At 44.7% G+C, this 26,500-nt stretch overlaps 1 protein-coding gene across 1 annotated transcript in view; it reads left to right on the forward strand.

The window, feature by feature from the left end:
- The window catches only part of LOC109917838 (ferroxidase HEPHL1-like), a 266,721-nt gene extending 242,192 nt beyond the window's left edge, over positions 1 to 24,529 (forward strand). Inside the window, exon 23 of the mRNA XM_048598134.1 lies at positions 23,272 to 24,529. Within this exon, the coding sequence (XP_048454091.1) occupies positions 23,272 to 23,297 (26 nt within the window). The 3' untranslated portion in view covers positions 23,298 to 24,529. The remainder of the gene's footprint in view (positions 1 to 23,271) is intronic.
- Positions 24,530 to 26,500: the final 1,971 nt, after the last annotated feature.

A 26,500-nucleotide genomic window follows, 5' to 3' on the forward strand; every position in this document is an offset into this window, starting at 1 on the left:
GCCTAAGCAGCCTTTGGCCACCTGGGGAAAAGGGTCTCCGAGAACAACAACATTAGATCCAATGCCAAGATCACGGTTTACAGAGCTGTGGTGGTTCCCGCCCTCCTTTTTGGCTCTGAGATGTGGACTGTCTACAGCAAACACCTCAAGGCACTGGAGCAGTACCACCAATAATGCCTGCACAAGATCCTGCAAATCGGCTGGGGAGGAAGATGCACCAACACCAGTGTCCCTGACCAGGCCAACATACCCAGCATCAAGGTACTGATCACCCTTGATCAGCAACGATGGGCTGGGCACGTCGTCTGCATAACCAACATGAAACACCCCAAGCAGGTGCTCTACTCCCAGCTTTGAAATGGCAGGCAAGCCCCAGGCAGATAGAGGAAGCACTTCAGTGATACCCTCAAGGCATCACTGGTGATGTGCAACATTCCCACAGACACCTGGAAATCAGAGATAGCAAGAACTGCAGATACTAGAGTCAGATTCAATATAGTGTGGAACTAGAGGAACACAAGAAGGTCAGGCAGCATCAGAGGAGCAGGAAAGTCGACGTTTTGGGTTTACACCTTTCGTCAGGATCAGAGTCAACTTACCTGCTCCTCTGATGCTGCCTGGCCTGCTGTGTTCCTCCAGCTCCACACTGTATTGACACCTGGGAATCACTGGCCCAAGGCTGTCCAAAGTGGAGGAGGAGCATCTAAAAAGGTGTCAAGCACCTTGAGACTTGCCATCGGGAAAAGTGGAAGTCTGGCGAAAACAGCAAAAGGAGCATGCTGCCACACTAATGCCACACCCACCACTTCCCATGACCACCACCTGCCCCAAGTGTAACAGACCTTGTAGTAGCTCTGTCCAAGAGTGGAAGGGAGTCATCCTCATCTGTGGGGGACTACCAACAAATGAATGCATAGAAATCTGAAAAAATTCTGACAGGACTAGACAGGATAAGTGTCAGAAGGATGTTCCCAATGACTAGGAATTCCCGAACCGGGGTCATAACCTAAAGATATGGAGTAGGCTGTTTAGGACTGAGATGAGGAGAATATTTTTTCAGCTAGAGAGTACTGATCCAATGGAATTCTCTGCCATAGAAAGCGATTGAGACCAAAACATTGAATGTTTTCACGAAGGAGTTGGTTATAATTCTTAGGGCTAAAGTTATCAAAGAGTATGGGGAGGAAGCAGGAACAGGTACTGAGTTGGATGATCAACCATGATCATATTGAAAGGCAGAATAAGTTAAAAGGGCTGAATGGCCTGTGCCTGCTGCTATTTCCTATATTTCTATCTGACTTCCATAAGTATGGGAAATAATAAAATTTATCTCTTCAAATGTTGGGTTCTATTCTAAGAAAATTAGGTGGCATAATTTCTTTATATCTGGAGTAGCCTTCTAAATACTGCAGTGACAAGAGTAGGTCAGACTCTAGGAAACTTGCAGAAATTCACTCACCTCCTAACTCCCCAAAATCTGTTCACATCTACAAGGGACAAGTCAGGGTTGTGACAGAATACTTCCTACCTGCCTAGATGAATGCAGCTCCAACAACACAAAGAAACTTGACACCATCTAGGAAAGAGCCGTTCATTTGATAGGCAACACATTTAAAAACACACACTCACTCCAACACTATCTTTCAGCAGCAGAATTGTGTACATCCATTTAAACTTCAGAAATTCACCATAGCTCCTTAAATAGCACCTCTCAAACCCATGACCACTACTATCAAGGTCAGCAGATACATGGGAACACCACCACTTGCAAGGGCTGTTCCAAGCCACTCACCATCCTGACTTGAAAATATATCAACATTCCTTCACTGTCATAGGGTCAAAATCCTAGAATTGCCTCCTTAATAGCAGTGTGGGTGTATCTACACCAATGGAGTGCAGCAATTCAAAAAGCAGCTCAGCTTCTTCTCAAGGATAAGTAGGGATGGCCAAATCTGTTGACACAGCCAGCAATACTCTCATCCTTTGAATGAATAGTAATACATAAATAGGTAATACGCCCTTGTCAAGCATTGCTAGTTTTTGAGCTCAAGATATAAGCATTTTGTTCAGCAAGGTGCTTGTGCCTGGATATAAGATGACTGTCTAATATTGAATTGCCCACCCCCTGATGTTGCTTAATCAATGAGTCACTCTCATCTTTACAGTGAAATACAGCATTTTTATACATGTTGTGTTACAAGACTCAAATACAGCATAGTCACTGTCCTTGCCCCTTAATCCATACACCCAACCCCATGGGACAACTGATCAATGTTGGCATTCCTATGGACAGCCCCAGGTTCCCATGATCTTATGGTGTTGACCAAACAGTGTAATCTATAGGCCTTGGGATCTTTCTATGCATCCTATTAATTTGCATTCCAAGAATTATTAGCTATACTCCTTCTGATCTGTCCTAGAATTGCTTATCTCTCAGGGCTGATTGAATTCTATTATTCATTGTATTCCCTGTGCTACCTTTGCCAAACTCAATCAATCCTTTTACACTTCCCACTGTCCCAATTATATGTGTAAAAATACAAAAGAAAGTTAGTTTTAACTAATTGCTATAAGATTTGTGATATTAATTTCTGTTACACAACTACTTCTGCTGTTAGCACATTGTAATTTATAAGTTGTGACCAATCTATCTATCTTTTTGTAGAGATAAGTGTTTCCTGAGACTAATTACCTTTCACGTTTGTGTTTAAATGTTTTTCCCCTAATGCTTCTATTATACTTTTAGTTATACGTGTACCTATCTTTATGTTGAAACCTCCCCCTATGATTATCTGAAGAATCTTTACCTAGAACCTATTTCTTAATACTGCGGGTAACTTAAATAAAACTAATTGCTACAAAATATCGTTAGCTGTTGTTTTTGCAGTTGGTTAGGGAGTTAATCTGGCTAGCTCATGGGCTGAGACCAACACCTGGTGTTACTCATTTACTGGGACAGTCGTCCTTTTGTTAATGAGGCTGGAATCAATCACTTGTCTGTGCTTAGGCATCCTCTTATTAAAACTGTATCGGATGGTTGGTTGCAGGGCCCCCATGTCAACCTTGGAGTAGTCCTGTTCAAATGTACTATTATGTTTCACTTAAATGTTAGAGCAGGCTTTCTGCTCCTATGATGCTGTTTGGCCTGCTGTGTTCATCCAGTCCTGCACCTTGTTGTCTCGGATTCCCCAGCATCTGCAGTTCCTACTATCTCTGATTCCATTTTGTTTCAATCCTTGTTGGCCATTTTGTGTCTTTCAAAACATGGGCCGCTCTTAAGATCCCCACTTTGATCCTAGGCCAAATTATAGCCATAGGGCCATTATTAATGAACAGTCCAAATCAGAGTTCATAAGTAGACTCATCTCATTGATGTTGCACCCATGATCATCTTCCTCATCCCGTCGTTCGATGAGCTGGTCGTTTCCTTCCATTGTTCTATTAGTAGTCTTTTGACTTGATGGTACATAGTAGGGCTACCCACTCAGTACGTGGCCTTTTTGTGGTCATTCTTTTCATCAGCACAGGAATGCAACAGTTGAGGAAGTGAAAAACAAGGTAACACAGACATAGTATGACAATAAAAAATACTGCTCCTTGGTCAATGGATGTCTCAGGGATCACGGCCACACTGTTGCCCAACTCCATAGGGTTGAAGATGGGGCCCGTTTGAGTTTGTTCACTGCTTTTCAAATATGGCCAGCCAAATCAGTAATTTCGTCCGAGTTTTCAGGGATGTATATACAGCACTCCTTTCTGACAGGTGCACATGTTCCCCTTTTCTGGGCTAGTATCCAGCCTAGGGCAATTCAGTTCTGCAGTGCCATGGTTCATATAACAACCATTTCTGCATTTATCTTGTTCAGGGCCCATGAGGTGTTATTGTCCACTTGTTCTAAGACTTTAGCCATGTTGATGGATTCTCTGGCTAGCTTAGCAGTACTGTGCGGGCGACATGGTGGGTCAGTGGTTAGCACTGTTGCCTCACAGCGCCAGGGATCGGGGTTTGATTCCACCCTCCGGCGACTGTCTGTGTTATCCCAGTATCTGCGTGGGTTTCCTCCGGGTGCTCCGGTTTCCTCCCACAGTCCAAAGATGTGCAGGCTAGGTGGATTGGCCATGCTAAATTGCCTGTAGTGTTCAGGGATATGTGATTAGGTGGGTTATAGGGGAATGGTTCTGGGTTGGATGCTCTGAGGGTCAGTGTGGACTTGTTGGGCCAAAGGGCCTGTTTCCACACTGTAGGGATTCTATGATACCCAAGGATCGATATGGCAAAGAATCTTTCTATTTCTGAAATTGCACATTTATGCTGTCCTGGCATCTCCTTTAGGAGGGATGACATGTGACCCATGAATGGTACCACATAGCGCAGGTAACATGACCCTGTCCAAGATGGTGGTAGCCAGGTGTACGCTCTGTGTCCGCACACAACGTAAGTGCCTTTGTATGGGGTGAATCGGGTGATCATCTTGGGGTACCAGCATTGTTGGAATATTCATTTACTCGTGCGGTTCTCAAAGGTCAACAGGCTAGAGTCACCCTGCATGGGGAGAGATGCATTTGGGGTCCCTTTGGTTAGGAATGGATCCTGGGAGAGGGTAGGTGGAGACATCATAACTCTGGGTACAGTTACTAAATCCCACTGGTGTACCCTTTCCCTGGTTTTCAACCCTTGTCAGGCAGATTAAGCCATCAGGTCTCCCTCTCCCTGATGTGTTAGTCAATGTTACTCAGGAAGGTGATTGTGAGGTCTTGTAGCTGGATTGGTACCATCCTGCAGAGGTGATCAGGTTATACCCTACTGACTTCCACTGTGCTCTATCTCGGTCAGTATTTACTAGGTACCTCCCACCATTGGTAGGCTGCCTTGAATTATTCTGCCTCAATACCCATTTGGCTAGTTCCGAGACGTTATAAGGGGACTGAGTTGTAGGGGTATCCCTCCCTTAGAACGTATGGGGATATGTGGACAGACCCAGCAACTGGATGTGTTATGCTTTGTTGCATGCACGTAAAATAAGTATAAAAAGGTGTTCACTTTCAACTCTCTCTTCTCCACTCGCCTATCAGCTTCTGATGGGATCAGAATTAAGAGAAGCCCACAGAGGATTAGCGTTTTCATACTCACGCTGATTTCAGCAATATTCTTAATTACAGTTTTCACTGTGCAACCATATCACATATATTTACATGCGACCTTAATCTACTCATGTTGCCGTCCTGGGGTCGAGGATCCTGTTCCTGCTGTTTGTTGGTGCTCACAGATGAGGACCCTTCAGAACCTGCAAGGGGGGGGGGGGGGGGGGGGAGAGAAAGAGAGAGAGAGAGAGAACACCAGACTAGCAGGCTGGTCTGTTACACTATTAACCTTTATATACCCTTAGCTGTATTGGATGTCTCCATCTACCAGTTCCAGTTTCATTAATAAATGCGCTTCTGTTACCTGTTAATATTACCTCATGAGGTCCATCCCATTAGGGAGGTGGGGGTGGTGGAGAGGTTGTGGGGGGAGATCAATGCTCCCTTGCTTGAGATTATTTTCACCAGGACCCTTGATCCTGGGGTTGGCATTTCTGTTTGTCCTGGGCATCCTTCAGATTCCCAGTCCTTGACAAGCTGCTCGTCTCATACCTGAATGTAAAGTATGTGTAGATGCTTACAGAGGGATTTCACGTAACTTGTACCTTGCTGTTATAGTCAGTTCTGCTCCCCCCCACACCCCTGGCTGTGATTAGGCCCTGGGGTAGTGTCATTGCTCATCCTGTCATTGCTCATCCAGTCATGAACTCATAGGGTTTTAGTTTAGTGGCCCACAAGGGTTTGCCCCCTGGGCCATCAGAATGGCTGGTAGGGAAAGGGTCCATTTAACCCTTTCTCCTATCATTGCTTTGGTCAGAGCATTCTTCAGCGTTCTATTCATTCTCTCTACCATACCTGAGCTCTGTAGGTGGTAGAGGATATGATACCTTTGTGTCATTCCACTATTTACATGCATCCTTCAGGCACTTACCAGTGAAGCGGGTTCCTTGTTCTGAGTTCAGTTGTAAGGGAACCCCTCCTCTCTCCCCCCCCCCACACATAGATATTATTTCAACTGCCAATATTTTTGCCACCGAGGTTGCAGTACAGTAGGGAAGGCTTCTATCCATCTGGTAAACTGGTCGACCATGACCAGACAGAATTTCTTATTCTGACTTTGTGGGAGTGCCGTATAAAGCCCATTTGAATATGCTGCCATGGTCCCTGTGGACGGGGCAGGTGGCTCATTTTAATTTTAATTCCCTGTCCTGGTTCTGTCTGTGCACATGCAGTGCATCTTTGACAAAATTTAGCTATGTCTCTTCCCATTCCTTTCTACCACCAGCAATTAGATATTAGATTATCCTTCCCTATATGTGCTAATCCATGGTAAACATTGCATAGGGTCTGTTGAAAAAATGTGGGAGCCACCACTTTGCCTTCCTTTCTCCACATATCATCTGCTCCTAACACTGGCCGTCTTTAATCCATACTGCTTTTTCCTCTGAGCTAATCGCTACTTGTAAATTTAAAATGTTCCATTCATCATCTTTGGCTTCTTGTTTTCTCGTTATCGTTATCACTTCCTGTTCTAACATTGCTTTTGCTGTGCTGTCTGCGTAATCATTCCCTCTTTGCTCTGGTGTCTGAATCTTTCTGTGTACTTTTACTTTAATCACTGCTGCTTCCTTCAGTTTAGTAGCTCAAGGACTAGGTCCTTGACTAAGGTGTCATGCTGATTTATACTACCCTCGAAGTATCATAACATCGCCTTGCCCATGCTATCATGTAGCCATGGACTACACCGAAGGCGTACCACTGTCCGTGTAGGTGTTAACCCTTTGTCCTTTCCCTAATCGCAGGGCTGCAGTATGTGCTTTCAGTTCAGTTACCTGGACGGAGTAACATTCTTTTATCCTCTCTCCTGCTAAAAGCTCCCCTTTCAAATTAACCACAGCTCACCCTGTCCGGGCCTCACCATCATAGTACTTCCACGCCCTATCTACAAAATTGAATTTCACATCCGACTTCTCTAATGGCTCTTCTTTAACTCGACCCTGTCTCTTCTCTTCCTGCTCCATGAGGGGAATACAATCATGTGTCTTTCCTTCCTGATTCACATAGTTTGCTGGGTTCTCCCTATTATCTTTAATCACTTCCGCGTGCTTGTCTCCTGGCAACAGTGCAGCTTCCCATTTGGCTTGCCAGCTATCTGTAACACCTCTCAGTTTGCCAGCTTCCAATAGCTGGACTATACAATGTGAAGAGTGTAATATCACCTTCCTTAGTGTGTCAAGGGGGAGGATGTTATTAGTGCCCAGGTAGCACATTGGATGGCTTGAACACACAAGTGTTGTCCCATCATGACCGGATTCATTTTTCCTGAGTGGTATCCCACAGGCTGCAGCTCGTCTCTATGTCCCTGTAACACTACTGCAGACTGATTGCCAATGCTTTCACTTCAAAAGAGGCGAAAGGGCTTTTTCAGGTCAGGGAGTCCTAGTGCTGGCACAGAGGCCAGTATCTGTTTGACCTTGACAAAGGCTGTCTCCTGCTCAAATCCCCAATCAATCTTCTCTGAGCTAGCCCGCCGCCCTTTGGTAAGGTCTCAAAGGGGTCCGGCTTAATCGCTGTAATTTTCTACAAAGTACCTGCAATAGTTAAATAGTCCTAAGACTTGTCTTACACCTTTAATAGTAACTGTTTTTTTAAGGGAATGCTATGGCTGCCTTGCATTACTATCTGTTGCCACTGGCAACCGGCTGGGGATTTCCCTGATTCTGTCTTTGTCTCTGTCCATGCTTTCTTTCTTTGGGGACCAACAGTTCTTGTTTTTTTCTATAGTTCCCACATTTAATGATCTTACTGTGGACATTTTTTTGGCTAAATACCCTCCCTGATTGCACACGAAACACACTCTCCCCTTTAGCTGTTTTAGACAGGCCCCCTATCTATTTGTGTTCTCTGTGATGACTACTGCTAGTTTCTTAACGTTGCCTTGATTATTTTATGCCTTCATAGCCCAACTGAATAATTTCTTTAATAGCAAGGTGTAAAGCTGGATGAACACAGCAGGCCAAGCCAGCATCAGAGGAGCAGAAAGGCTGACATTTCGGGCCTAGACCCTTCTTCAGAAATGGGGGAGGGGAAGGGGGTTCTGAAATAAACAGGGAGAGAGGGGAAGGTGGATAGAAGATGGATAGAGGAGAAGATAGGTGGAGAGGAGACAGACAGGTCAAAGAGGCGGGGATGGAGCCAGTAAAGGTGAGTGTAGGTGGGGCGTTAGGGAGGAGATCTGTCTGTCTTCCCTGGACTGACCTGTCAAGGGGGCGGGATGAGGTTAGTAGGTAGGAGATGGGGGTGGGGCTTGAGGTGGGAGGAGGGGATAGGTGGGAGGAAGGACAGGTTAGGGAGGCGGGTACAAGCTGGGCTGGTTTTGGGATGCAGTAGAGGGAGGGGAGATTTTAAAGCTTGTGGACTCCACATTGATACCATTGGGGCTGCAGGGTTCCCAAGCGGAATATAAGGTGCTGTTCCTGCAACCTTCGGGTGGCATAGTTGTGGCACTGCAGGAGGCCCAGGATGGACATGTCATCTGAGGAATGGGAGGGAGAATTGAAATGGTTCGCGACTGGGAGGTGCAGTTGTTTAGTGCGAACCAAGCGTAGGTGTTCTGCAAAGCGGTCCCCAAGCTTCCGCTTGCTTTCCCCGATGTAGAGGAGGGCACAAACGAGAACAGCGGATACAGAATACCACATTAGCAGATGTGCAGGTGAACATCTACTTGATGTGGAAAGTCTTATTGGGGCCTGGGATGGGGGTGAGGGGGGAGGTGTAGGGGCAGGTGTAGCACTTCCTGCGGTTGCAGGGAAAAGTGCCAGGTGTGGTGGGGCTGGTGGGGAGTGTGGAGCGGACAAGGGAATCCCGGAGAGTGTGGTCCCTCCGGAAAGCAGATGAGGGTGGGGAGGGAAGAATGTCTTTGGTGGTGGGGTCGGATTGCAGATGGCGTAAGTGTCGGAGGATGATGCGTTGGATCCTGAGGTTGGTGGGGTGGTACGTGAGGACGAGGGCGATTCTGTTTTGGTTGTTATTATGGGGCGGGGGTGTGAGGGATGAGTTGCGGGAAATGCGGGAGACACGGTAGAGGGCATTCTCGACCACTGAGGGGGTAAGTTGCGGTCCTTGAAAAACGAGGACATCTGAGATGTACGGGAGTGGAATGCCTCATCCTGGGAGCAGATGCGGCAGAGGCAAAGGAATTGGGAATAGGGGATGGCATTTTTGCAGGAAGGTGGGTGAGTGGAGGTGGGCTTGAAATTTGTGTTTTTTTTTATCCTCCCGTTCTTTATCCATGGATTACTTCACCCAGTAGCAGCAACATCATACATGAACTCAAATTTTCTAGGAAAGTATCCATACATTCCATGTCAAGTAGAATGGGTTAATTAGTAATGATCTACTACAGATTCAGAAAGGGTTGGGGTGTAAACTCTCGCACGTAATTACGTCATCCGTTGCTCCGCCTCCTGCAAGCTCATAGATCATAGAATCCTTACAGTGTAGGGACAGGCCCTTCGGCCCAACAAGTCCACACGGACCCTCAGAGCATCCCACCCAGACCCATCCCCCTATAACCCACCTAATCTACTCATCCCTGAACACTATGGGCAATTTAGCATGGCCAATCCACCTAGTCTGCACATCTTGGACTGTGGGAAGAAACCGGAGCAGCCGGAGGAATCCCACACAGACACGGGGAGAATGTGCAAACTCCACACAGACAGTCGCCCCAGGGTGGTATCGAACCTGAGTCCCTGACACTGTAAGGCAGTAGTGCCAACCACTGCACCAATGTGTCGCCCTAACAAATGTTACACTTTAAGAAATAAACACCTCCTCTGTTAAGTTTGCCTTTTCTAATTCATCTATCAGCTTTCTCAGATTTTAGAACATAACATCAGAATTTTGTTCAGAGAATTGCATTTCCAAGATTTCAATTTTCGTATTATTTGCATACTTTCACATCACAGTACCTTTACAATGAGCAAATCTTTTCATCTGGAGTTAAAAATTCACTAGTGTTAAAACAGTATTTGGAAAATCATTTCTGACCAGTAACTGAAATTCCAAACATGGTAATTTCTGAAATTAAAGTTCACCCAAGTCCATACACAACACAGAGCCAATTCTAAAAGGTAATTTTTTTCCAAGCTGTACAAACCAACTTTTTAAATCAATATTTCATTGCAAAGTTCTGCTTTGCACAAGCACTGACAGTTTCTTAAATGGGCATTATATTAATCATACATGTCCCATACTTACACAGGCACACCACACTTTTAAATCACCATACATTCCCAAAATGCAAACTAACTTCAAAGCAAACTAACCCCAGATCTCGAGCTCCAGGGAACAAAAACACACAAATTGCACATGCCAACATTTCACAACCAACAAACGAAGGTGCTTTCAAAACAGACCACAAAGAGTTAACCCTTCTATAAGGTTCAGTGAACTCGCAAAGAGTCGGTCTTCCTCTCTTTTTCATTTCTGAACACTGCAGCTTGTCTCTCTATCATTTTTCAAAACACAGTCTGCAGAATGGACTGGTCTGGACCCCAGCGGGCTTTTCTCCAGTACTTCTCTGTCATTCTCTCATATTCCCTCCCGACTGTGTCTGCTTCTTCTATTTATTGCTGTTATTTTTTGCCCGAGGATTTTCAATCTCTTATTTCTTTTTTTTTACATGCCTTTCACACTCGAGGCACCCTGGCCCCTATCCCTTTTACTTCAGTGCTCTCCAGCGCCGTTCGCATTGTTTCGTGCGTTCCCGCGGCAAGCGCTCTCTTCCACTATGCCTGTGATCCTGACTCCTCCTACTCACAGCAATTTAAAAAGATCATTTTGTGCTCTGGTTTATAGAAGCCCCCACCAAGTGCCACGCTAGCTAGAAGGGTGGTAAACAAATATACTCACCCAAATCGTGTCCCAAGGTGTGCTGGCTTCAGGCAGAGCACCCTGCTGGGAGCGCCGATCTGTAGGAGGATACCCTCCCACTGGGGACAAAGACTCAGGAGCCTGGCAGGATTTAGGCAAATGGAAGACTTTTATTCAAGCAAAAACCAGTTGATGCAGGGAGAGGGCCAAAGGATCTTCCCTGAAACTGGCCTCAATGTGAGAAAGCAATTTTTCCCTTAATCTTTGGCTCAGATTAGAAGAGAGATCAATGACACTGATCTTTACAGTGAAATATAGCATTTTTATACATCTTGTGTTACAATAATCAAATACAGCGTAGTCACTGCCCTTCCCCCTTAATCCATACATCCAATCATGTGGGACACCTAATGATGGCATTCCTATGGACAGCACCAGGTTCCCATGATCTTATGGGATTTACCAGACATTGTAATCTCAAGGCCTTGGGATCTTTCTATGCATCCTATTAATTCACGTTCCAAGAATTATTAGCTATAGTCCTCCTGATCTGTACTAGACTTTCTTATCTCTCAGGCTGTTTGAATTCTATCATTCATTGTATTCCCTGTGCTGCCTTTACCAAATTTAGTCATTCCTGTTATATTTCCCACCGTCCCAATTATATACGTAAAAATACAAAAGACAATTAGTTTTAACTAACAGCGATTAGATTTGTAATATTAATTTCTGTTACACAACTACTTCTGCTGTTAGCTCATTGTAATTAATAAATTGCGACCACTCTATCTCGTTCAGGGCTTACCAGGCATTTTTTTTAGAGATAAGCATTTCCGGGGACTAATTAACTTTCACATCTGTGTTTTAATGTTTTTTCCCTTAATGCTTCTATTATACTCTTAGTTATATGTGTACCTATCCTTATGTTGAAACCTCCCCCTATGATTATCTGAAAAACCTTTACCTAGAACCTATTTGTTAATATTGTGGGTAACTTAGAAAAAACTAATTGCGACAAAATATCATTAGCTGTTGCTTTTGCAGCTGTTTAGAAAATTAATCTAGCCTTGTTAGTTATTTTGTGTCTTTCGAAACATGGGCTGCTCTTACAATACCTAATCTGATTGTAATCTCAATCCACGTTCCAGCCTAATGTGATAATGTTTCACTCTCTCCCTTAACAAGAATCGGTATGCCTCTGCCTTAAAAATATTCAAGGACTCTGCTTCCTCTATATTTTAAGGAAGAAAGTTCCAAAGATTCAAGACACACTGAGAAAAAAAAACTCATCTCTCTTTTAACTGGGTAATCTTTAATTTTTGAATAGTGACTACTAGTTCTAGATTCCCCCATGAAAGGAACCATCCCTCGCTCATCCAACTGATCAAGACCTCTCAGGATCTTATATGGAGAAATCAAGTTACCCAAGTGGATACAAGTCTGAAGATTTCTGAAGAAGGGTCTAGGCCCAAAACGTCAGCCTTCCTGCTCCTCTGATGCTGCTTGGCCTGCTGTGTTCATCCAGCTCTACACCTTGTTATCTTGGATACAAGTCTAGCCTGTTAAGCCTTTCCTGTTGTTGTAAAAATGCATCTGGTTCACTGATGTCTTTTATGTAGGAAATCTATCATACTCACTTGGTCTTGGCTGCATGAGACTTTAGACCACAGGAATGTGATTGACTATTAACTGTCATTTGGGCAATTAGGGATGGGCATTAAATGCTAGCCTAGCCAGTTACACCCATATGACATCAATGAATTTTTGAAAAATGTTTCATCTCATCAGTGCCCTGTTAACAAAAACATTACCTTCCTACTTTTCTATTCAATTCCATTCACAATTAATGATAACATTATATTAGCAATCCTAATTATTCACTGAAACTTCATGTTAACCTTTTGTGAGTTAGACAGCTGAACATCCAGATCCTTCTACATCTTAGAGTTCTCCAATGTCTCACCATTTAGATTTCTTTTATTCTTCCTGCCAAAATGGACAATTTCACATTTTCCGACATTATGCTCCATTTACCAGATATTCGCCTTCCATTTAGCTATCCTTATCTTTTTGTAGCTTTGTTATGTTCTCTTCACAAGTTACTTTCCTTATCTTACTTTTATTTCTCATTATAGCATTTGCAGCAGGGACTTCCTGTGAACCACAACAGCTGCTCAGACAACAACTGTCTGCAGTGAATATCTGAAGGTGAAAATCTGTAAGCCTGATATCACAACGACACAACAAAATATCACTACGCAATAGCAAAGTTGCATCAAATGCAATAGTCTCATAAAGAGGGACCACTCTCTCCGTGACTCCCTTGTCCGCTCCACACTCCCCACCAGCCCCACCACCCCCGGCACTTTTCCCTGCAACCGCAGGAAGTGCTACACCCGCCCCTACACCTCCCCTCTCACTCCCATCCCAGGCCCTAAGAAAATCTTCCACATCAAATAGATTTTCACCTGCACATCTACTAATGTGGTACACTGTATCCACCGTTCCCGTTGTGGCCTCCTCTACATCGGGGAAACCAACTGGAGGCTTGGGGACTACTTTGTGGAACACCTACGCTCGGTTCGCAACAAACAACTGCACCTCCCAGTCACGAACCATATCAACTCCCCCTCCCACTCCTTGGACGACATGTCCATCCTGGGCCTCCTGCAGTGCCACAACGATGCCACCCGAAGGTTGCAGGAATAGCATTTCATATTTCGCTTGGGAACCCTGCAGCCCAATGGTATCAATGTGGAGTCCACAAGCTTCAAAATCTCCCCTCCCCCGACAGCATCCCAAAACCAGCCCAGCTCGTACCCTCTCCTCCCATCTATCCACTCCTCCTACCTCAAGCCCCACCCCCATCTCCTACCTACTAGCCTCATCCCTCCTCCTTGACCTGTCCGTCCTCCCTGGACTGACCTATACCCTCCCTAACTCCCCACCTACACTCACCTTTACTGGCTCCAACCCCGCCTCCTTACCCTGTTTGTCTCCTCTCCACTCCTGTCCTCTCCTTTATCCATCTTCTAACCGTCCCCCTCTTTCTCCCTATTTATTTCAGAATCCCCTTCCGCTCCCCCATTTCTGAAGAAGGGTCTCAACCCGAAACGTCAGCTTTCCTGCTCCTCTGATGCTGCTTGATCTGCTGTGTTCATCCAGCTCCACACTTGTTATCTCAGATTCTCCAGCATTGGCAGTTCCTATTATCTCTGTAACAATTTTAACCCCACTGCGAAGTCTCTTCTAAGGATGCCTACCTTGAAGAAGTTACCCTCCTCCCTCCGGAAAGATCTCAGTGGATCTCTCTCCCACTGCAACCTTCCTGTAATCTCTTCGGCCCTGAAACTACTGGACCACGTCCTGAAGCAAACCAGGTACTACAGGCACATTGCCTTACTGAGTACCTGCCTATGGAACCGGATCATCCCCAATGGACGACAGTCTACATTTAGGCCTTCCCAATTTGGCCCCAACCGCGACAATTGCTACATTCAGAACATTGATATCCTTCAAAAACTTTTCTCCCTAAGACTCCTCAAACACACACTCACATCAATGTGTTGGCATCTCCTGGTACTACAATCAAGACTACCCCAGCTCAGAGCCTCCCTCTCCCAGACCTGCAAAGGACCTCTCCTGTTTTTCATTCTTCGCAGGATCCACAACCTGAACTCACGATTCTACTCGGCTTTATTGGACACTAAAAACCGTAAGTACGGTAAACTTACTGGTGCCTGCCACCCAACACAGGCCTCTTCCACCCCCCAAATCCCCAACCCTACCCAGAACCTTCCCCACAATGTGCCCGCCGCCATTGGCCATGTGGCCTTTTGGAGCACCCACGGATTCCAAGAATGACGTTACATCCGCCGCCACTCGGTACGCCACTTCCGGTACAGTGAACGCCATCGACAGTCCTGCTGATGCCGCCACCTCCGTTTCCGAGGCCGACACCACAGACATCAAGGATGCTGCTGCCGCCGCCGCCAACATCCAAGATTTACCCCTTCTCCCACCTCCACAGTCAGCAGCTCCAGAGGAGACAGTAGCATCCAGCCCTGCCGGGTCTTCACCCCCAAACCTCCCCCTCACTGAGGGCGAATGGTCAGTCCTCAGTAAAGGGCTCACCTTTGTCCCCCTCCACCCAAACATCAATGAATACAACTCACGCTTGGACGTTTAACGGTTTTTCTGCCGCCTCCGCCTCCACGCTTACTTCTTTAATCGTGAGCCTAACCCTTCCTCTACTGACCCCTTCCCCTGCCTCCAACACACCCCCTCCTCCTGGACACCACCCCAAGGCCTCCTACCCTCCCTCAACCTCTTCATCTCCAACTGCCGTCGCGACATTGATCGCCTCAAACTCTCCACCCCCCTCACCCACTCCAACCTCTCCCCCACAGAACGTGCAGCCCTCCACTCCTTCCGCTCCAATCCCAACCTCACCATAAAACCTGCGGACAAGGGAGACGCAGTTGTAGTATGGCGCACTGACCTCTACATCGCCAAGGCCAGGTGCCAACTCTCCGACACCTCCTCCTACCACCTCCTTGATCATGACCCCACCACCGACCACCAAAACGTCATCTCCCAAACCATCCACAACCTCATCACCTCAGGTGACCTCCCACCCACAGCCTCCAACCTCATCGTTCCCCAACCCTGCATCGCCCGTTTCTATCTCCTTCCCAAAATCCACAAACCTGACTGCCCTGGTCGACCCATTGTCTCCACTTGCTCCTGCCCCACCGAAATCATCTCCACTTATCTCGACTCCCATTTTCTCCCCCTTGGTCCAGGAACTCCCCACCTACATCTGTGACACCACCCACGCCCTCCACCTCCACCAAAACTTCCGATTCCCTGGTCCCCAACACCTCATCTTCACCATGGACGTCCAGTTCCTATACACTTGCATTCCCCATGCAGATTGCCTTAAGGCCCTCTGCTTCTTCCTGTCCCGCAGGCCTGACAGTCCCCCTCCAATGACACCCTGATCCGCTTAGCTGAACTCGTCCTCAACCTTACCAACTTCTCCTTCAAATCCTCCCACTTCCTACAGGTAAAGGGGGTGGCCATGGGTACCCGCATGGGCCCACGCTATGCCAGCCTCTTTGTAGGATACGTGGAACAATCCCTTTTCCACGAGGAGCTCGAACAGTTCATCCACTTCACTAACACCTTCCACCCCAACCTAAGTTCACCTGGACCATCTCCGATACCTCTCTCTCCTTCCTAGACCTCTCTATTTCCACCTCTGGCAACCACCTGGAAATCGATATCCATTTCAAGCCTACCGACTCCCACAGCTACCTAGAATATACCTCCTCTCACCCACCTTCCTGCAAAAAGGCCATCCCCTATTCCCAATTCCTTCGCCTCTGCCGCATCTGCTCCCTAGATGAGCCATTCCACTCCCGGACATCGCAGATGTCCTCATTTTTCAAGGACCGCAACTTCCCCTCCGCAGTGGTCAACAACGCCCTCAACCGTGCCTCTCACATTTTCCACAACTCATCCTTCACACGCCCTCTCCGCAATAACAACCAAAACAGAATCCCCTCGTCCTCACGTGCCACCCCACCAACCTCCGGATCCAATGTGTCACCCTCCAACACTTCCGCCATCTGCAATCCGACCCCACCATTTTTCCCTCCCCACCCTTATCTGCTTTCCGGACGGACCACTCTCTCCGTGACTCCCTTGTCTGCTCCACACTCCCCACCAGCCCCGGCACTTTTCCCTGCAACCGCAGGAAGTGCTACACCTGCCCCTACACCTCCCCCCTCACCCCCATCCCAGGCCCTAAGAAGACCTTCCACATCAAATAGATTTTCACCTGCACATCTGCTAATGTGGTACACTGTATCCGCTGTTCCCGTTGTGCCCTCCTCTACATCGGGGAAACCAAATGGAGGCTTGGGAACTGCTTTGTGGAACACCTACGCTCGGTTCGCAACAAGCAACTGCACCTCCCAGTCACGAACCATTTCAACTCCCCCTCCCACTCCTTGAATGACATGTCCATCCTGGGCCTCCTGCAGTGCCACAACGATGCCACCCGAAGGTTGCAGGAACAGCATTTCATATTTCGCTTGGGAACCCTGCAGCCTAATGGTATCAATGTGGACTTCACAAGCTTCAAAATCTCCCCCCTCCCCCCGGCCACATCCCAAAACCAGCCCAGCTCGTACCCGCCTCCCTAACCTGTCCTCCCACCTCAGGCCCCATCCCCATCTCCTACCTATTAGCCTCATCCCGCCTCCTTGACCTGTCTGTCCTCCCTGGACTGACCTATACGCTCCCTAACTCCCCACCTACACTCACCTTTACTGGCTCCAACCCTGCCTCCTTGCCCTGTCTGTGTCCTCTCCACCTATCTTCTCCTTTATCCATCTTCTATCGCCTCCCCCTCTCTCCCTATTTATTTCAGAATCCCCTTCCCCTCCCCCATTTCTGAAGAAGGGTCTGGACTCGAAACGTCAGCTTTCCTGCTCCTCTGATGCTGCTTGGCCTGCTGTGTTCATCCAGCTCTACACCTTGTTATCTCAGATTCTCCAGCATCGGCAGTTCCTACTATCTCAGTCTCATAAAGTTCCTGTTAAATCTTCTTCTCACAGTCAGCGACTAGCGAGCAACTGGTTTTCATTTAGTGAAGTTCGGTGAAGAGGTTGCAAATAGTCAGGGACAGAAAGAGCATTTTGTACATTGGTTAGTTGCCAGTAACACCTTGGGTAGAAGATTTTGGGATTCAGTGAAATACCTTCCTGAACCATTTTCCACTTCCAGCCATGTTAAATTAATCTGAAAGCATGCAGACAACCCAAGGAAAATCTGGACTAAGCTGCTCTCATTTTATGTTAAGCATTATGCAGCCTTCTAGTCAAGTAGAATGATTACATCCAAAAATATTTTGAAATGTTAACTTCAACTCTGTCACCATTAAATTATCTGCTTAATCTGCATGTACAATCGTAAAAGGGTACAGGAGCAGAGGGACCTGGGTGTATATGTACACGGATCATTGAAGAAGGCAGGACAAGTGGAGAGAGTAGTAAATAAAACATACAGTGATCTCAGCTTTACTAATAAGAGCATACGGTACAAGAACAAGGATGTGATATTGAACTTGTACAAGACACTTGTTAGTGCTCAGCTGACACCGTTGTGCTGCTACATTATAAGAAAGATGTGAATGTACTAGAGAGGGTGCAGAAGTGAGCACACAAATGGTTCCCGGAATGAGAAACTTCAATTCTGAGGATAGATTGAAGAAATTGGGGCTGATTTCCGTAACGAGAAGGTGACTGAAAGGACATATGATAGAGGTATGCAAAATCGTGAGCTGTCTGGACAGAGTAAATGTGGAGGAGATGTTCCTGCTCATGATAGAAAAAAGAATGAGATGACATAGATTTAAAATGATGTACAAATAGAGTCATAGAGTAAAACAGCACGGAAACAGGCCCTTTGGCCCAAACTGGTCCATGCTGATCAGGATGCCCACTCAGCTAGTTCCAATTCCCTCTAAACCCTTCCCATCCATGTACCTATCCAAATGTTTTTTAAATGTTGCTATTGTACCTGCCTCAAACACTTTCTCTAGCAGCCCATTCCGTATACGCACCACTCTCTGAAATGAAGAAGTTTTCCCTCAGATCCTTCTTAAATCTTTCCCCTCTTACCTTAAATCTATGCCCTCTAGTTTTCAATTCCCCATACCTGGGATAAAACGTATATGTATTCATCCTATCTATGCACCTCATGATTTAATACACCTCAGTAAGGTCACCCCTCATTCTCTTATGTTCCAAGGAATAAAGTCCTATCTTGGCCAACCTGTCCCTATAACTCTGGCCTACTAGTCCTGGCAACATCCTCGTAAATCTTGTATGCACACTTTTCAGTTTAGCTATGTCTTTCCTATAACAGGGTGACCAAAACTGTACACAATTCCGTTTTTCTCCCTACTTTTCTTTAATATTAGTGACATGTGTAATTATCCATTCTAAAGGAAAATTTCACAAATCCAAAAAACTGTAGGAAAGACTATAGTTACATTGTCTGCAATTTTTTCACCAACTTAAAACAAAACACAGGATGGAAACCATCTCATCCTGGATTGGTCACTCTTGAGCACCATTATTTCATTCATTACCGTTACTTGGCTTACAATAAATTTTCATCAATGATTTCCTTAGAATTCAGAATTATTGACCTCCTCCTATACTATTACTACTGACACTGTAACTATTCAACATGACTATTGCCTTTGACAATAATCATTTATTAAGAGATTGATGTTGCTCCAGACCAAGCATTATTTTCTAAGAATTTTTGAAAAATTGTGTTGATTCTTACATCCCATTTAAAGTTCAATTTAATACCCCCTCTTTGCAGTTCTATGTTTTATCGTTTGGATAATTTCCATTTGCCAGCATTTTTTGTTGTACTGTTGTATGCCATTTCTATTCATGTTGAGTCTTGCCTCCTCGTCAGCCTTTCTGCTCCTATGATGCTGCTTGGCCTGCTGTGTTCATCCAGCTCTGCACCTTGTTGTCTCAGACATCCATAGCTGTTTTTTTTGTGGGAAATGGAGCTCTTGCCCCTTAGAATATAAACTAGTTCATTGCCAAACTAAATCTATTAATTAACAATTCCATTAATCTGTCATTTTACCCATGATCAGTTTGGGCACCAGAAAACAAAGAAAGGAATATTTTAAAGTCAAAGGTTCACAGTTATTTAAGGTAGCTTTGTTATTTTTCCTATGTGGAAAGAGCACGGGAAAGACATCAGGAATGTTTTATTGGATATGATTTTTATGCACAAAAGATGGAAATCTAATACAGATCAGTTGGCAACTATTAATTAAGATTACATTAGTCAGTCATTAAGAACCATTTATAAACGATTGTACAGTAATTTGCTTTATCAAATATCTTAAGAGTTATAGAGTCATATAACACGGAGACAGGCGTTTTGGTCCAAACTGGTCCATGCCGACCAAAATGTCCATCCATGCTAACCCCATTTCCCTATACTTGGCCCATATCCTTCTAAACCTTTCCTATCCATTTATTCATCCAAATGCCTTTTAAATATTGGTAATGTGCCCACCTCAACCACTTCCGGTGGCAGCTCATTCCATATGCATACCACCCTCTGTGTAAAAATGTTGCCCCTCAGGTTTCCATGTATTCTTTACCTTCTTACCTTAAACTGATGCCCTCAATTCCCCAACCCTAGGAAAAAGACTGAGTGCATTCACCCTATCCAAACCCCTCATGATCCTGTACACTTCTATAAGATTCCTCTCTCAGTCTTCTATGCTTTAAAGAAAAAAATTATAGCTGGTCTAACCTCTCCCTATAATTCAGTCCCTTGAGTCCTGGCACCATCCTTGTAAATTTCTTCTGCACTCTTTCCAGTTTAATAACATGCTTCCTATTAGCAGGGTGACCAAAACTGAACACAATACTCCAATCTTCTTCAGAGATGGTAAGAAATGCCGATGCTGGAGTCAGAGGTAACTCAGTGTGGAGCTGGAGGAACACAGCAGGCCAGGCAGCATTAGAGGAGCAGGAAAGTTGAAGGAGGATCCCGACCTGCAATGTCAACATGCCTGCTCCTCTGATGCTGCTTGGCCTGCTGTGTTCCTCCAGCTCCACACTGTGTTAACTCTAATCTTCTTTCTGGATTTATTTAAATGTGTGAAACTGGATGAAATTAAACTCTTCCACAATCCTTACACACTGCTGAAATTTATTTCCATGAGTTAACTTGAATATTATCAGCTTTGTGACCATAACTAACGACAGGCTACACAGCCCGTATAACCTTTATGTTTCTCAATTAATAAAAACCAAAGGAACTGCGGATGCTGTAAATCAGGAACAAAAAGAAAGTTGTTGGGAAAACTCAGCAGGTCTGGCAGCATCTGTGAAGGAAAAAAGAGTTAATTTTTCGGGTCTGGTGACCCTTTCTCAGAACTGATGGTGGTTGGGAAAACATCGGTTTATATGTAGAAAAAAAGGGAGGGGGATGAGGTGGGGAGTAAATGAAAGGATAGAGCCTAAAGAGAGAGAATAGCAGTTGGACTGATAAAGAGTTGATAACGATCAGGCTGGGAGGGTGAATAGTTGTTAATGGGGACTATTAGTGACTAATAACAGGTAGTATGTAATGACAGGCTATGTGGTAACAAGGCCTGGTGTGTGGGGTGGGGAGCTGCGTCATTGGAGAGTTTAGGCCCTAAATAATTTTACACACTACACACTACCTGTTATTATTCACTAATAGTCCCCATTAACAACTATTCACCCTCCCAGCCTGATCGTTATCAACTCTTTGTCCAATTGCTCTTCTCTCTCTTTAGGCTCTATCCTATCGTTTACTCCCCACCCCATTCCCCTCTCCTTTTTTTCTACACATAAACTGACGTTTTCCAAGCACCATCAGTTCTGAGGAAAGGTCACTGGACCCAAAACGTTAACTCTTTTTTCTTTCACAGATGCTGCCAGACCTGCTGAGCTTTTCCAGCAGCTTTGTTTTTGCTTCTCAGTTAATGCTTGCTTCCTATTTTCCTTTGTTTCATATGTGTCTACCAGCTCAGTTTTCTCCATGGGACGTTCCTTGATAGAAATCCAACAGGATTGAGTCTCTTTACTGATGTAAAGGCTACATTCTAAAAATAGAATTAGTAGATAAGGTGATGAATGTGAAGAATGACAGGATGAAGAATTGTTAAAGATGACAAAAGAGTGATAATAAATAATATAACCCAAAAATTACATAACAAAAAGCAGGATAAAGGCGTAAGTTAAATTGATAACTGTTACAGTACTATGTACTTCTGTTTGGCTTTATTCCCACCACAATATTTATTTATCTATTTATTTCTTGATTCTTTATTTCAAACATCTCATTCATAAATCCAGCTGCTCAGACAGCAACTGTTGCATATTAATCATATGATACATACGAATTAAGAACAGAAATAGGACATTCAGTCCTTCCAGATTGTCCTGCCAACCAATAAGATCATGACTGATCTATTTATGTTCCTAATCACACATTTCCATCTGTCTCAATAACTTTTGATTCACTAGCCTACCAAGTATCTCTCTACACCTGCCTTAGAAATATTTAATGACCCTACTTTCACTGCCTTCTGAGGCAAAGTATCAATTTTCCATGGATCTCTGAGTGAAAGAAACTCGCTTAATCTCTGTTCTCAAAGGGCTTACCCTTTTTGAGTCAATAAAAAACAGGAAGCATATGTAAGATTCTATTCTCTTATTGCCTGTTTAGTTGTCCTGTGCTGGTTTTTAAAGGAATCCCAATCCTCTGGCTTCCCAGTAACCTCACCACATTGTATGCCTTTTCTTTTGCTTTTATGCATCCCTGACTTCCCTTGTCAGCCACGGTTGCCTCACCCTCCCCTTTGTATATTTAATTCTTCCTTGGAAGGGATTTCCCCCAGAAATTCTTGCCATTGGTGCTCCACCATCTTCCCTGCTAGGGTCCCCTTTTAATCAGCTCTGGCCAGCTCCTTGCCCATGTCTTCGTAGTTACCTTTACTCAATTATATTATGGTTACATCTGATTCCAGCTTCTCACTCTCAAACTGTATGGTGAATTCTATCGTATTGTGGTCACTGCCCTCTAAGGGTACTTTCATCTTATGTTCCCTAATCATGTCTGCCTCATTACACATTACTGAATCTAAAATTGCCTGTTCCCCAGTGGACTGTATCACAAGCCGCTCTTTTAAAAAAATCACATAGACATTTCATAAATTCCTTCTCTTGAAATCCACTACCAGCTTGATTTTCTTACCCTGTACCATCATGGTAAGCTTTCATGTCCTTTGAAAGTCACTTCATTCAGTTTTCTGAGCATTCTTGAACTGACTTCCAGCAGAAAACTCTACTCCAATATTTCTTTGGTCTTCAAACCTTCACAAGTTCCATAACTTTGAACAAACAATCAATTCCTGCTGTTATCCTTGGCTAACACAAATGTCTTTTCACAGCAGAAGATATCTTCCTCTCTGAATTTCTAAAGCTAAGGTGGAATCTTCCCAGCCCCTGAATGGTATAGGCTATGGTGTGTCAGTTGGAAAACATAGTGAGATAGGAAAAATGTGATTCATGATGCAAGAAAAGCTCTAAATTTCTGCCAAACATTTTAATGCTGAAAAAAGAATCACCTGATTAAACAGTGGGAAATCTGTTTGATTGCATTAACATCTTGTTAATACATACTTTCACCTTATTTATATGTCATTTTCTATTTTCCCAGGTGGTGGAAAGAAATTAGACCAGTGACAATCCTCAAGACGGAAGTCTGAACTGGTACTTGGTAACTCCTCTGGGGCTCCAGCTTGGTTAACATTGCACAATACCTCAAGGCTTGCACCTTGGCTACTGACCACCTGCATGCATTGTCCATAGAGATTGGCATCGGGCACACACTAGCTTCATCACAACATTATGGCTCATCTCTAACACACTTACAACATAGCTCCCCAGTTCAGTGCTTCACTTTGAAGTGCATCAATATATTTCATTGTAGTTATTTTAGTCAACCTATTCAGACATGCCATGGGGTACCTGGAGTAAGTGGACTTGAATTCAGACCTTCGGACCTAGAGATAGGCACATACCATTGTGCGGTATGGTCCTTTCATCTTTCCTCGTAATGCTTCTGCCAAATCACTTCGTGTCCAGGGTCAGGAATCCATTTTATTTATCGGAATAGCAGAAATCTTAAATCCCTTAGATTGCTCTCTTTCTGCTCAATTACTTTGTGCGCACATGAATGCTCACAGCATCTCTCTCTTGCCTTGCCTTTTATCATAGATACAAACTTGTCACAGTTGCCAGCAGTGATCAGTCAAGGGGAAGGACATGTTCCTGTGTGGCACCATGCTACACAGTGTCACACCTGCACCATGTGTTTGTACACAGAAAACATACTTCATGTGCTTTAACCAAATGGCCATGTCTCAAAGTCTAAAGGGAACAAGTCCTCAGTCATGTCAAATTGGACTATCATCAATCAGAGGGTCCTTCAACAATTAGTCAACAGCAGCTTCCAATCGCAGTCCAAGGCTTGGGTGTGGTCAGTAGGCTGCTGTGGGCAGTTATTATGTTTTACTACAGTCCAGTTAGTGGACCACATTCAGTCCTGTAGGTCCAGCTGGGTATCAGTGGTAAGTCAGTCAGGGAGCTGCACAGAGATCAGTCAGAGATCTGATCACTTTTGGTGAGTTCCGTGGATAATTTCTCTCCATGAAGCCAAGTGGATTTACTCATACTTTCTTCCCAAACCCATCTCAATATCTATGTGGCATGGACCTATGATGCCCCCTCAATGTACTCTTCCACTCACTGCAGACAGAAGTACTCATCACTGCTGGGACATCCAGTGTTGTATATGATGTCAAGTGCTGGCAGTTAGAACTACCCTGAACAGTTCCTGCCATTTGACTTGGACATGCCAGAAAAAAGAAAATTGTGCAAAACAAAAGCAGAAATTGCTGGTGAAACTCAGCAGATGTGGCAACATTTGTGGAGAGAATGCAGAGTCAACATTTTGGGTCTATGACCCTTCTTCAGAAAAGGGTACTGAAATGTTGACTCTGCTTTCTTTCGACAGATGTTTCCAGACCTGCTGAGCTTCTCCAGCAATTTCTATTTTTGCTTCAGATTTCACACATCTGCAGTTTTTGTTTTTGCTTAAAGGAAAATTGGTCCCCCACTTTTGTTGACTGGAGGCCCTGGTGGACTGCATAGTGGAGAGAAGAGCTGTCCTCTTCCAGGACCAACAGAGGAGACCAGCCAGGTCCAAGGTTACCACTTGGGTTAGTGTGTTGTCCGCACTCTGGAGAAACACCCAACAGTGCCACAAGAAGGTCAATGACGACTCTGTGAGGATAAATGCCATCTTCATTGATCTGCTACCTCATGCTCATTCCATCTCTGCTCCTGTGCACATCTCAAACTCATGCTCATATCAATTACTCTGATTATTGCATGCACTATCTCCCCTCCCCTCTCACTCCCACCCACCCCAATCCACCAAACTGCTGAACTCTGCACTGCCTACTCACTCACTCAGGGCACTCTACTACATTTCCCCCACCTGCCACAAAGTATTCATGGCATTGCCAGGCACTTCGACCCTACCCAATTCCTTCCTCTGTCTTATTCAGAAGAAATAGTATAACATAGAGCAGAGAGTACCAGGGATCAGTTGTGATGTCCCTGATATTTGGCATTATGAATGTATTCTTAACATGTCCAAACTCCTACCTTTCATGATGCAGTCTCGTTTTTGTCTCCTACAGATACATATAGCAACACTTGCAACATTGGAATTAGGGTAAATTGTTTCATACCGCAATACATTGCTTATGCATTGCAGCCATTAGTGGGATTGATTCCTGATACCGCATGAAATGGTCAAGAGTGCCTGTATCCAAGATTCATAGTCCACACAATAAGTTACTACCTAAAGACCATATACAGCATTGAGTGTCTTTCACTAGTATTGCCCAGGTGTCAGTGTAATGTTATTGCTTTTTGAAAGGGTTCACATTGCTTGAACGTGGATCACCCTTCCTCACAGAAAGAAACACTTACCCTACCAGTTCAAGTGTGGTGGCAAATATATTTTAGCTCCATTGCCCATGTTCTATTTGCAATACGGTGGAAGGAAACAGGGGTCAAGCTTCACGCAGTGAGTCTCAAGTCCAGTCTCTTGTCCTTGGTGATTCCCAAATATGCACATTGCCTTCGGGGTAGCTGTCCCCATGAACTCCAACAACTTTGAACTTACCCACATTTCCACCCAATACAACTATCTAACTGTTCGTGTGCCTCGTCTACCCAATCAGCCCCAGGCATATCAAGTCAACATGCCAGATATGATCAAATAGACTAATTTGTTGTACTATTGACCTGTTTTGAAGTGCAAACAGGTTGACAAGAAAACAAATATTGGTTCCTTCATCTGTGAAAAGAAATCACTAATAAAAAGATCCCTTCAGAAGGGCAAGGCAATAACTACCAAATGTGCTAATGGAACCCATTTGACAGATGCAGCTATAATGTCTGTTGTGATATGGACACTTGTGGCATTAAAGCAGTGTCCCTACCTCTGAGCCACGACACTTGGGGTCAGGTCCCACCTGTTACAGAGGTGTGTAATCACATCTCTGAACAAGTTGAATCGAAATACTCATAGCTTCTGTTATACTTTAACAATTGTGAACTAATAATTATATGTAGCTGGTTGTATGACATCATTGCTAACTAGTAAGAGAATCCATTACTGTGTAATTTAGACTTGATCTCCTTATTACTGGTATGACACCAGAATTGGTTAGAAGACACCCTCAATTGTTGCTTATTGATCTTTAAAATTTGTTCTTAAATCTCAAAGGGCAAAAAAATTACCTGCAATCCAGGGAATTAAGAAGCAGCAGGAAATGCACAGCTGATCTGTAAGTTCCCTGGATTATTAA

This window comes from Rhincodon typus, chromosome 6, assembly GCF_021869965.1.
Source record: "Rhincodon typus isolate 14 chromosome 6, sRhiTyp1.1, whole genome shotgun sequence".
NCBI lineage: Eukaryota > Metazoa > Chordata > Chondrichthyes > Orectolobiformes > Rhincodontidae > Rhincodon > Rhincodon typus.